This window comes from Spermophilus citellus (assembly GCF_964194105.1).
Source record: "Spermophilus citellus genome assembly, chromosome: 5".
NCBI lineage: Eukaryota > Metazoa > Chordata > Mammalia > Rodentia > Sciuridae > Spermophilus > Spermophilus citellus.
In genome coordinates this window covers 146,151,253-146,164,050 of record NC_138186.1, presented here as the reverse complement: position 1 = coordinate 146,164,050, position 12,798 = coordinate 146,151,253, and the positions used below count along the sequence as shown (strand labels likewise).

At 44.6% G+C, this 12,798-nt stretch overlaps 1 protein-coding gene across 1 annotated transcript; it reads right to left on the bottom strand.

Annotated features, from left to right (window-relative positions):
- Positions 1 to 9,868: 9,868 nt before the first annotated feature.
- On the bottom strand, positions 9,869 to 12,127 carry SLC35D3 (solute carrier family 35 member D3; the record flags this gene model as incomplete). The annotated part of the gene is made up of 2 exons (XM_081293827.1): positions 9,869 to 10,698; positions 11,689 to 12,127. 2 exons carry the CDS (start codon positions 12,125 to 12,127, stop codon positions 9,869 to 9,871), a joined length of 1,269 nt encoding a protein of 422 aa, XP_081149953.1.
- Positions 12,128 to 12,798: the final 671 nt, after the last annotated feature.

Genomic DNA, 12,798 nt, shown 5'->3' with positions numbered 1-12,798 from the left:
AAAGAAGCTTATGTAGCCCACCGATCTGGAGATTCAAGAGCATGACGCAGGCATCTCTGCTTGGCTCTGGTGAGGGTCTTGTGACCATGACATCACAACAGTGAGAGCAAGTATGGGAGAGATTACATGGTGAAACAGGAAGCAAGAAAAAAGGGGCAGGCTGGCTTTTTTATAACAACTCACTCACGGAAACCAGCCCACTCCCTTCCAAGGGTGATGCTGATAAATAAATAAAATAAAGGTATTGTGTCCATCTACAACTAAAAAAAATTATTTTAAAGTTACATTCCCAGGGCTATGGCTATGGCTCAGCGGTAACACACTTGCCTGGTATGTGTGAGACACTGGGTTCGATTCTTAGCACCACATATAAATACGTAAATAAAATAAAGGTCTATCAACAACTAAAATATATTTTTTTAAAAAGTCTAAAACAAAGAGTTACATTCACAAAGTCTCCCACCCTCCACAGCTGTTTTCAGTGTATCTTAATGTTCTTTCCTACAATTTAAATGATGTGAAGGATCTTGACATGTGTAGTATAAGAGCCATTTGATTTCCTTTGCTGAAAATTTTCTGTTCATGTCTTTTCCCACTTTTAGGAGGTGTCTGTTTCCTTTTTTAAGTTCTTGATGAATATGGGGCTTGTCCAGCTTGGTCTTTCAGATAAATTTCAGAAGATAAGCCTGAGAGTTTGAATTGCCCTTTCCAAGAATGTTTGACTAGTATTTATCACCAAACTAGCTCTTACAGAAGTAATCCTTTATGTGTATAAGATTACTAATTACCTTTCTATAAAGAAATATTAAGAAGTGGGCTGTGGGGTAGCTCTGTAGTAGAATACGTGCTTAGCCTGCAAGAGGCCCTGAGTTCATCAGCACCAAAAAAAAAAAAAAAAAGAAAGAAAGAAAAAAAAAAGAAAGTATGCTGAACTAAAACTGAGTTTAAAGTAAAAATGTATTGTCCCATCAAACCAAAGATCTGGAAGTTCCAATGTAGTCATGAAGCCAAGTCATGAAGGTGCAGGGAATTGGACTCTTAGCTCATCCATCCTGGTTGCCCGCAGAGTACTGCTCATCCTTGGAATTGTCCTCTCGTGGTGGCAAAGATTCAGGCTATCACATCCTCACCAACTGCACCCAAAGAAGATCACCAGAGTTTCTTCTTAAGAGTCTCTCCTTGCCACAAAGAACTGCCCCTGAGCCCCATCTCCAGCACACTTACCCATTCATATCCTGCAGCACGGGCTTACTGGCCAGCCCCTAAACCGATCACCGGCCAAGAGATGTGGGTCCACTGTGATTGGTCTAGAAAATGACGTCATCCACCAGGGGTTAGCCCACCTTCCCTAGCACAGGCTGGGCTCTGCAGGACAAATTAAGTTCCAAGTGCAAAGGAGAATGGGGAGGAGAACAGAAGACAAGTGGGCAGACAAGCCACGTTGCATTGGCTGTGAAATTTTCCAAGATAACTCTTTATGAGTTTGGTGAGGTGGCATAGAAGAGGGGTGATGTTTTAATAACTGTCTTTTCCACATTCTAGGAAGTGGTGAAGGGATTATATTGGAGAAGTTCCACTTTGAATTTGAAGAACACTGTTATAGCCTGTCTAGTTGCTACTTAAGAAAAAATATTCAGAAGTTGAGGAACTGAGGATTTGAGTATAGGTAACCAAGGGGAAAGGAACTGTTTTGAGAGAACCTAAGGAGAAAGGAACATTCAAAAACTCCAAGAGCAGGGACTTTTTATATTGACCTTCAGGTTTCCCATTTTTTATGTTTAAAATGGTCTTATAAGTGCCAGGGCTGTAGCTCAATAGTAAAGCATTTGCCCAGCATTCCTAAGGCTCTGGGTTCAATTCCCTGTGCCACAAAATCAATCAATCAATTAATGGAAACGCCCTTACAATAGGTGACTTTCAATGTAAGTTTTCCCAATGCCAGTTTTGCATCAGCAATACCTTGGGTAAAATCAGAAACCAGCAGAAGATTGAGAAGAGCAATCTGAAAAGGCAATTTCAGGATAGCAAGAACTGATCAGTCCCAATAGACAAATCCATGGAGACCAAAAGTAGAAGAGCAATTGCCAAGGACTGGAGGCATCAGGGAGAAATGGGTGGTGACTTGCAATGCATGCAGGATTTTTTTCTTTTTTCTTTCTTTTTTTTTTATTATACGGATGCAACATTTATGTGATACTTCACATGTATAAATGTTTTTAAAAGAATATGCAAAATATATCAGAAAATAAAAATTTACAGAAGCACATAAAAGATTGAATTATACCCACTACAATTGAGTGTAGATGATAAAACTTGTCATTACAAAGTTAACTGTTATCCCCAAACTTCATCTATAATATTATTCCAGCAAAATTTCATCATGCTTTTCTTTTAATGAAAGAAGTACCAAAGCAAAAAGTTCTAAAATTCAACTAAGGGGTATATAAAATTTTTAAAAAATAAACAAACTCTGACGTGTAAAAGCAAAAGAAGTAGATGTCATTTCTTTACACTAATGTGCATTTTGAAACTATAGTATCATAATAATAAAGACCAAGGAATCATAACACAGAAACAAAATCCATAGATAAATCCATATGCATATAAAGTTTTTTTGTATTAAGAGCAATAAAAAGGCCTGAATAAATCCAACCATATCTAGAATAACATTAGATGTGAATGGACAATAAAACCCAAATCTAAAGGTAAATGTTTGGATGAGGGACAGTTCACTGTAGAGTGTGTGTAAAATCTGTAAGGTCCTGGGTTCATACCCCAGCACCACAACAAAAGACAGATGTTACAGGAGGATGATGTTGGAAATAAAGCAGAATAGGAGTCCCTGCCTCTCCCTCAATCTATGCATGCACTGAATAAATATCTACTCATGTTTTGAGTCCCTCTTAGACAAAATCATAAATGAGTTGAGATATACAGTGGACAACTGAGAACATATCTACACTCAAATTTGAGTAGGAAAAGCTGAGGTATACTTGTTCATTAGTTCTGCTTTGGGCAACGTGCCATATTAATTGGGACACAATCCCCAACAACCAACGTTACCCTGAGTAGATGAAGATTGGACCATATATAACCTAACTCTAAAGGTTTCTGTGGTTTATGTCTTAATCTATCTAGTGCTGGGGAAAAAGGGACCAGGTATACATAGCTATCAAAACTTCAGGAAAAAAGTAGTGATTTGCTATGGCCATGCAAGTACTTCCATGGGCTTCACTAGACACTCCCAAGAGAATTTAGACGTGATAGCTGTGAGCACCATGTGTCAGGCAGTTCTGAAATGCAGGACTAGGAAAAGACGGGAGGGTTGGATGGGGACACATCACACAGTAACATCTGCAAGGGGCTCTCCGCTCAAAAATATTGTGATGGGGTGTCTGTATCTGTGTTCACATATTTGATACATTCCCACCCCTTTGGTTTTCTTGATATTTCCACATGGTCACCCACAGTTTAGAGCTCCCTTCCTTGCTCCAACATGGAGACAGTATTCCTAGGGAGACCATATTCCTAGGGAGACTAGGTCCCAGTTGTTCTCCAATATCATAGTCCTGTACAAAGCCCTCTGAGCAGGGTCCAAGCACTTCTACTCCTCCTCAGAAAGTTCTATGGTCCATTCCGGAATGTCAACAGGGTCAATGAGTGTGAGACGCTGACTGCATGGCAGGGGAGAGAACTGAGGACTAGAGGAGGAAACCATGAAAAGGGACATGTCTATGCAGACTGGAGGCAGACAGCAGGCAGGACCCAGACAAGGCTGCCACAGCCAGACCTCTAGCTCTGGGCAATGTCACAGTCTATAGAGTCTCAGGGGTTTTTTTGTTTTTGTTTTTGTTTTTAGGGTGATGAAAATGTTCTAAAATGAGACAGTGGTGATGGTGGTTCAATTCTGTAAATATGCTGAAGACCAGTAACTGCACACTTAAAATGAGCAAATTTTGTGGTATCTGACTTATATCTCAATAACATTAATTATATTATAAAGCTGTTTTTAAAAATGAGATCAGCACAGAGCCCAGAGTGGGAATAACGAATTGTCTTGAGCAGTGGGGGTTGGGAGAGAGAGGATGCTTAAAAAAATCTTTAGGAATACTAGAAGAAAAGGCAAAGGAGAAAGTCATTTTGTTTGAATATTAAAGGAAAGATTGACCCAAGAAGTTGGATAGCGTGGGGACAAGTAGGTTACAGTGGAACTTCAGCCTCTTCTTCTACTCTACTTTTCATGTATCTCAAGTATACTCTTGGTCTCTTAGTTCTCACAGAGAAGTGTTCACACACACACACACACACACACACACACGCACACACACACACTCTGACCCTCCCTGTTTCTGAGGAAAACAGAAAGGAATCAGAGAAAGCCAGGATCTTCATCAAGTGACACAGCGAACCAGCCTTGGAACAGCCAACCACCACTCCCACCTTGTCCAGCTTTATCCTGTGAGATTGAACACTTCTCGTGGAGGGGCAGAGCAGCAGAGCGGTGGAACATTTGAGTTTTGCAGTCAAGCCACCTGGGTTCAAATCAAATTCCAGAATGCATGTTCTTGACTGAGTCATAGGGCAAGAGACTTAGCTTCCCCATGCTTCAGTTTACCCCTTGTATAACCTACAGTAATGCTGTGAGGGTTAAATGAATTAGTTCATGTGAAACACTGAGACCTGAACATAGAAAGTATCAGACATAATAATAATAAGTATTAGGCACTATTATTCACAGTAGTGTGCAAGACACAGCATTCCTTACACTCCAATAAATTCATAAAGCATGACTGACCATAGGAGTCTACAGAATCATAAAACGAAGGCAAGACAGTAAATAAAACCACAGACTCCTTAAGAGCATGCATGATATATGCCAGACAGTAATTTTCAAGGGACCGGGGAATTATACCTTCTAGTCCCTAGATGGACACAAGGGATTAGAGCCAGATTGTGTGGTGAAAAATCAAAACCCAAACAAACAAATAAAAACCCTCTTGGTCTTCCCTTCCCTGTGAAATGGGAGTCATTAATTTACATTTGTAATACTTAGAACTCTTTGGTTTGCAAGGGCCAGAAATCTCAACTCAAAATGGCTTAAGCAAATAGCAACAACTACAAAAAAAAAAAAAACCCGCTTTGTCTTTTTTTTTTTTTTTTAATGTAACTGACAGTCTAAGGGATGGTATGATTTTTTTTTTTTTGATAGTGTGATCTTAAGGTGAAAGTTAACTTAATACTAGAGCCAAGTAAGATAAGCAGAACTTAGTGTCAGTCTTTTCCTCATCCTTCCTTTCTTCCTCCTCCTCCCCTTGTCCACCTCTCTGTGCTGTTACCTTTCTGTTATATCTTTTCCAGTTGGTAAGCTGATGAAAACACTTTTGCTCTACCCTACTCCAATCTCCAAGATTCAAGTCCAGTAAGAAAAAAAATACATACAACTTAATTCTTGCCAAAAACTTCCTTGTATCACTTTGACTTTCTCTAGGTCTCATGATCAGCCCTGAACTAATCTTGTTAGCCAAGTGGAGGAAATGCTTTGGTTGGATTGTCTAGAGTCACCTCCTGAGGGGGCGGAGCATGAAGTTGAAATCCATCTGAACCACATGAGTTCAAAGAAGGAAGGGGATAGTTCCCAGGAGGGCTCTGGGTTTTCTAGTTTGCTGGTTGTGTGTCCTGCTATCCTGTTGTATTCTATTTTGCTCACAGATTCTCTTCTGAACCCTGCCATTTTATCCTAGGAGCAGGACCAAGCAGATGGGGAAAGCTCAGTGGTAGAGCACTTGCCCTATCATGCACAAATCACAAATCCCTGGGTTTGATCCCCAGTACTACAAAAGTCACAAATCCCTGGGTTTGATCCCCAGTACTACAAAAGTCACAAATCCCTGGGTTTGATTCCTGGTACGAAAAAAAAAAAAAAAACCCCTAGAAGAAAAGAGAGGAGTTTTAAGTTTATTGACCAAAGAAATGATAAGTGTTTAAGGAGAAGGAGATAGAAATGCTAATTACCCTGATGTGATCATTACACATTTTCTACATGTGTTGAATTATCACATCATACCCCATAAATATGTACAACATATTATATGTCATTTAAAAATATATTTTTAAAGCTCACAGAACACTCTCCCAACCTTGTCATACCAGCAGGGTTCCTGTATGATGACTGGATTGAAGCTGAAAGAGTGGAAAGATAAAACATGGATGTTTGAGGAATGTGAAGTCTTCAGCATCTACATTCACCTCTGGCATTAACCAGAGTCCAGTTTCTAGCCACACTAACATGATACCTCACACTCTTTGCCTCAGTTCCTATTATCCAGCCTATCATCTGGCTTTTGACAACAACAAAACTATTAGACATGCTGAATGGCAAGGAAAAAAAATGTCTAAGAGACAAAGCAAACATTAAAGCCAGACTTGGATGTGATTTGGGTTTTGAAATTATCTGACAGGGAATTTTAAATAAGTCTGACTAATATTTTGAGGGCTTTCATGCAAAAAGCAGATGGATAATGTAAGCAGAGTGATAGAAAATATAAGAATCAAAAGGAGATGCTAGAAGTTAAAAAACAAAAACAAAAACTAGTGTGATAGAAATGAAGAGTCCCTTTGATGGGCTCATCAGCACACTGAACATGGCCAATAAAGAAATCAGTGAATTGAAGATAGGGCCATAAAAATTATCAACTGAGCTGGGCATGGTGGCACATGCCTGTAATCCCAGTGGCTCAGGAGCTGAGGCAGGAGGATTATAAGTTCAAAGCCAGCCTCAGTAACTTAGTTTGATTCTGTCTCAAAATACAAAATAAAAATAGGCTAGGGATGTGGCTCCATGGTTTAATCCCCAGTACAAAAAAAAAAAAAAAAAAAAAACTCCCAAACTCTAATGTAAAAAAGTCTTTAGTTAATTAAGAACTTGTGAGTTTCACCCAGTTTTATCTTCATGAGTATTGCTATTAATCACTTAGAGAATTAGACCCTATGACAATGAGTGACGGCTGGTCTTGTAGGAGTTTAAGTCATTGCTCAGCTCTGCTCAGCAGCCTCCAATAACATGCACACACCCTCTCATCTGTGCCATTCTGGGAAATCATTGTCCCAATGTTTCTGATTGATCTGTGCTAGATAACCTTCAGAGGGAGAGGATCAACAGCAGGACCAGCACTGAGAAGTCTGGTCTAACAGCAAGCTGTTTCAGAAACCCATTCCAGGTAAAAAGTCACAGATAAACATGAGGCAGAGCCTCCCCATCCTGAAGAACTGATGTAGAAACAGACTTCAAGACAGGGACCCAGTTAGGTACAAGGTGTGAGTGTCACATCAGAAACAAGGGAGAATCTAAGTAGCCAGAAATGGGGCACAAAGACTGGACCAGCCAAGCAACAATGGTGAGTGACTTCCAGTGGGGTCCCACCAGAGTGATACCCTCCGTCTGGCCTCACCAGAGCATAGAGCTTAGGCTGCACCTAAGTCTTTTGATGAACTCCTGTGCTCTGAGAATGGAGGAATGACTCAGAAGCCAGGTAAGGCCTGCCACCCACTCAAGTGTTCTGTGGTCAAACCCCAGGCACCAACTCACTGCCTGCCATTTAACTTACTTTCTCTATGAAGAGACCCCCAAGTTTTGCCCAGATAAAAACATGTGACGAATTCCTGGAGTGAATCTCCCTGAGTTTGTCGTAACATATCACCTCCTATTCCCTCCCACCATAGGTGTCTGTGACAATTACTTTCACTTGCTAACGTGGCTAGGCTATTTGGTTAAACAGCAGTCTAGATGTTACTGGAAAACATTGTAAAGATATGATTAACATTTCAGGATTGACAAATGGCAATATAATCAGTAAAGCATATATCCTCTATAAGGCAAACAGGCCTCATTCAGTCCATTGAAGGTCTTTAAGGAAAGACTGAGTTTCCAGAAGGAAGAGGAATTTTGCCTCAAGATTGCAGCATGGAGACTCTGCCTGAGTTTTCCCCACCTTGTTGATTGTAGACTTGCTAACCCCCATAATCACTAATTCCTCAAAATCTCTAATACAAACCTTCTACAAGTTTATTGGCAGGAAAGAATGAGTCTTTCTACAATAAATGCAAACTCACATTTTTAACCAAAAGGGAATTTTGTTCAGTGAAAAACAATCATTCTATTCATTTATTTGACAGTGATATTAACAAAAAAAATTTTGTTCGACTTTGCCACTTTTCATTAATTCTCAGTTTCACACTATTGCAACAGGACATTGCCCTCTAGCATGTTGACATCAAAATTGATGCTTATTTTTTAAAAAGTCCTATCTCTGGCTAACCACTTCTAACTGCAGCCACATGAGGGCTCCTATATCTTCGATGACTTGTAGAGGCACTTTCAGAAGCAAAAATGAATCCCCTGTGAAAATCAGTAATTCAGGACCCATCCAAAGCACCACAATCACACCTGCTCAGTAGCTCACTCATGGAGCCAAATGGATGGACCCAGAACTTCATTTTTGGCTTCTGCTTTTTATTTTGTTGTTATGTTTGGAAAAGGAAGAAAAACATAAACCAGCATAGTCTTGAGAGCCTCAGAAATAGCCTTGTGAATAAGAGTGCCCTCACTGTCAAGTACCTCGCCTACAGGAGTTGACAGAAGGCCTCTTCACAGGTGGATGCTACTATTCATTCTCTCAAACTCCTTGTGAACTGAAGGCTGGCATGAATGACTTTCATATCTCAGCATGAGACATTTGTTTACTTTATCATAGTTTCCCTCACTAGAAAAAAATGTTTCTGTTTTTGTTTTAAGCCAAACTGCCATGTTAATTTAGAGAGTTCCCAATGGGCTGTCACCTACCCACCAGATACTACACCCACACATCATAGGCAAACACAGACTATACAGCAACAAGAGAGCATGAGTGTGTCTAAAGCAAATTTCTAACAATATTATCTTTTAACATACAGACTCATACTTTATTTTGACAAATTTAAGATAGAAAAATACCATAATGTGAATATAGCAGTTGCTCTTTTTGTAACATGATTTGGGATATGCAGTGCAACTTGGATGGCCTTAACCCGTGGTCTCTCTTCTGACTGGGCTACAGGCAAAAATGTATTTTAATATCAGCCATTGCATTTGCTTGAAAAAAATATTACACAGTAAAACTGGCTTTTAAAAAGGTTGTGGCATTCAAGAATAAATACTATAAAGCCAGGAGTCAAAACAACATTTTAAATATTTTTATAATTACTAAACTTCATAATTATAAAGCTAAGAACTCATAGTTTCAAAATAGCTTCAACATTTTCCACTAATATTAAATAGAACATTAGAATACTAATTTTTTTAAACCAGTGAAGAAAAATTAGAGTAAACATAATATTTCAGATGACTCTAAACAGTAAACATCAATCTAGTGTATTTACATTGTCCCTTTAACACTATACTCTGACTAGCTGATAATAGAAACTAGTCTTATCACCAAAAGTGTGCCCCTGAATGTAATCTTTGAACTCAGTAAGTGCTGTCATCATTTCTACGCTCCATCTTTGGAGAGGGTGTTGAGGGACTCTTGATACATGCAGATTTTTGGTTATGGTTATAAAGACAAAAATAAATAACTAAGTGCCAGGAGTTTGAAGCTGAAAGTGCTGTTTCACTTTGTTAAGCACCTTCACATGTTTTTTCTCTGTGATGCCTCAGTCATGCTAAATAATTCACATAAGTGCTAATTTTGTTGCTATAGGTCCTTTGAGCTTCTTCCTTTGCTTTCCTTAACCACTCCTTAAAGAATAAAGCTGGGAGGCCCCTCATTAAAATATATTATTTCTAACATATAAAATATCTGTATGTACATGTGTACATACGTGCATGTCCTTCTCAAGGACTGGGTAACTCCTCATTTTCTATCAAATAATCCTTCTTCATATACTTGGTTCCCCTAACTAACCTCCACACTTCCAGGTAAGCATCCTTTAAGGACCTTTTACTCCCTTCTTCAGAGGTGTCTGAGATCTTTGAGCTCCTAGCCACCAGTGGGACCCCTCGGGGGCTGCCCCTCAACTCTGGCCCACTCTGCTGAGTGGAGCCACCTGCTTCCTCCCCACCCTCGGTCCCCCCATTTCTACCCTCCCCGGGAAGCTCTTCCATCACGAAAGGCAGCTGGTCTCCACTTGGCTGCGTTTCCTCTCCCTCGGGCTGCGACTCCAGGTCCTCATAGTTGCTTTGCCTTCTGGTCTCCAAGAATTTGGCCACACAGTAAATGATGGAGCCCAGGGTGTTTACCACGACACCGGCAATGAACAGAGAGGTGGGCTCCACATCGCTGAAAGCCACCATGCCCACCGTGATGGTGGCGATGCTTTTCACCACGCCCACGAAGCTGGTGGTCACGGCTGAGTTGATGTAGGTACAGTGTAGAGTGGTGAAGTTCATGGCGCAGCCGATCAGTATGCAGGCCACGAAGATGCAGACCATGGCGGGGTCCTTCCAGCCAGGAAAGGCCCAGGCGTGGATGAAGTCAGTGCTGGCGAAAGAGCAGACCACCAGCAGTGGCGTGGCAGAGACGGCGATGACATACTGCGCGGTGAGCGGCCCGTGATCGGTGTCTGCGCTCGCCTTCTGGATGAGCACCAGGTAGGCGGCGTGCACTAGCACCGCTAGCACACCCGTTAAGTACCCGATGGGGTCTCCAGTCAGGTCGCCCGCTCCTGTAGCGTACCAAGAGGATGGCAACGCCAGCGCAGGAAGGAAAGAGAGAGAAGACACCGGGTTGGCGCGGGTGGGTATCCAATGGACAACGCGTCGGGTCGGAAAATAGACGGAGTTAATACTCAAGCTCTGCGCACCGATTTCCCGAGTGCCTATATGGATGCCCACTGTGCCTCGGCTGCCTGGCCAAAATGCGACAGCCAGCTCCTGTGCGATGCATAAGGAGAGGCATCTTCCCTGACAGGTCTCCGGGTCACCCCTCTGACAAAGGCCACTGAGAGCGCAGATGTTCTCAGGGTAGATACTTGTGGCTTCCCTGAGCTGACGTCGAGGTCATCCAGGTACACTGTACCTCTACCCCCAACCCCTTTGCGACCAGAATGGAGAGGTTGCACCGGCTAGTAACCTCTAACCGAGTGTGCCAGGCGCTGGGCGAAAATCGCCTCCCTCCTGACCCTCCTCTGTTCGGTTCGTATGTTGCTCTGTCTCCTAAACCCCGCCCGCACCTGGGTCCCAGGTGGGCCCCCTCGGCGCCGCACCAGCGGCCCTGACACCCCAAACCAACCCCAGGATCCCAAGTTTCGCTGCCATCCCTCCCCCATTCCAACCCGCGTGACCCAAGGAAGTTCACGACCCCCTCCTTCCGGCTCAGTCCAGGGTTGGACTCCGGCTCGGGTTCAGGCGGCTCCCCCATCCCTCCCGGAGGAAGGGATCCAGGGGAAGGGCGAAACGCGGTGAAACCCGGGCAGGGGTCGGAAGCCCAGACACCGGGTGGGAGACCCGGAGGGAGGAGGACAGAGCGTTGGGAAAGGCTCCGCTGGGTCTCAGAAGAAAGTCCCTTTTGCGAGTCGAACAACCATTCTCAAAGCTCTCCGCCTCTCTCTGCCTCAGTCTCCCCATCTGGAAGCGAGGGCGTTGCACTAAGTGGTCCCCGCCGTCTCTGAGGGGCGGGTTGGGGTGGGCTGGGGGTTGGCGCGGGTCCCGCTCACCTGCCAGGGCGGCGCCGCAGGTGGTGATGAGCACGGCCGTGAGCACCCCCGGCGAGGGTGCGCCGTTCTTGAGCACCAGAACGCCGATGAGCATGGTGACCAGGGGCAGGCAGCGCTTGAAGACCACGTACATGGGCAAGCTGAGACCGCGCAGGGACCAGAGCGTGAGACTCGACTGCAGTGTGGAGAGCACTGCGACCCCCGCGAAGGAGCGCGCCAGGCTCAGGCCGAAGGGGGGCACAGCGATGAGCCCAAGGCGCCGCAGCAGCTCCAGGCTCAGCGCCGCTGTGGAGCTGGTCAGGCACTGCACCAGGGTCAGGAAGGAGAACTGGTAGCGGCTGATGAGGAACTTGAGCAGGATGTTGAGGGAGCCCGAGAATACACCGTGCGCGATGGCCACCGAGATGCCCAGCACGCGGCCCCGGCACAGCTGCCGCATCGCGCCGGCCCCGCAGCACCGGGAGGCGGCTGAGCTCCCGGACGTGCGGGAGCGGAGCGAGGGCGGCGGGGGCGCCCGCCCAGCGCCGCGGCAAAAGGCAGGGAGCTTTGGCTCGGGTGCAGAGGGCAGCTCCAGCCGGGCGTCCTCGCGGCTCAGCGGCTCCGCGTCCAACTGCCCCGCAGCTCCGGGGAGGCAGTAGCGGGGGCGGGGGACTCCGAAAAGTGGCAGGGTGCGAGGGGGGGCGGTTTGAGAGGAGTGGCGGGAATCCTAGCGACAGCGATGTGTAAGTAGGTGACTAGCCGCTGTATCCCGCGCGAGTTCCCCTTCAGGAGAGAGGCTCTACGAGGGAAGCCGGGCGGCTACCACAGGGCGGGACAGGCCCGCGCCCCTCGGGCATCAGTGCCCACCCGGCCCACTCTGGTGCGATGTTCCCCCTTCTGTCCTAAAGGCGGCCAAGCCGAGGGGCGCGGATTGGGGGAATCCCAAACACAGTTTAAGATGATTTTAGCAACAGCAGCTCTCCGGGATCGAGCACCGTTTATTGGTCGCAACAAGTGATGGCGCCCCCAACCCCCTTGCTGCAGAGGATTTTCCACCCACGGTCTCTCCTCAGCTGGGGAAGAAAACACGTCGGTGCTGGAGGCACCCTAATACTTCAGATCCAGGTGCCG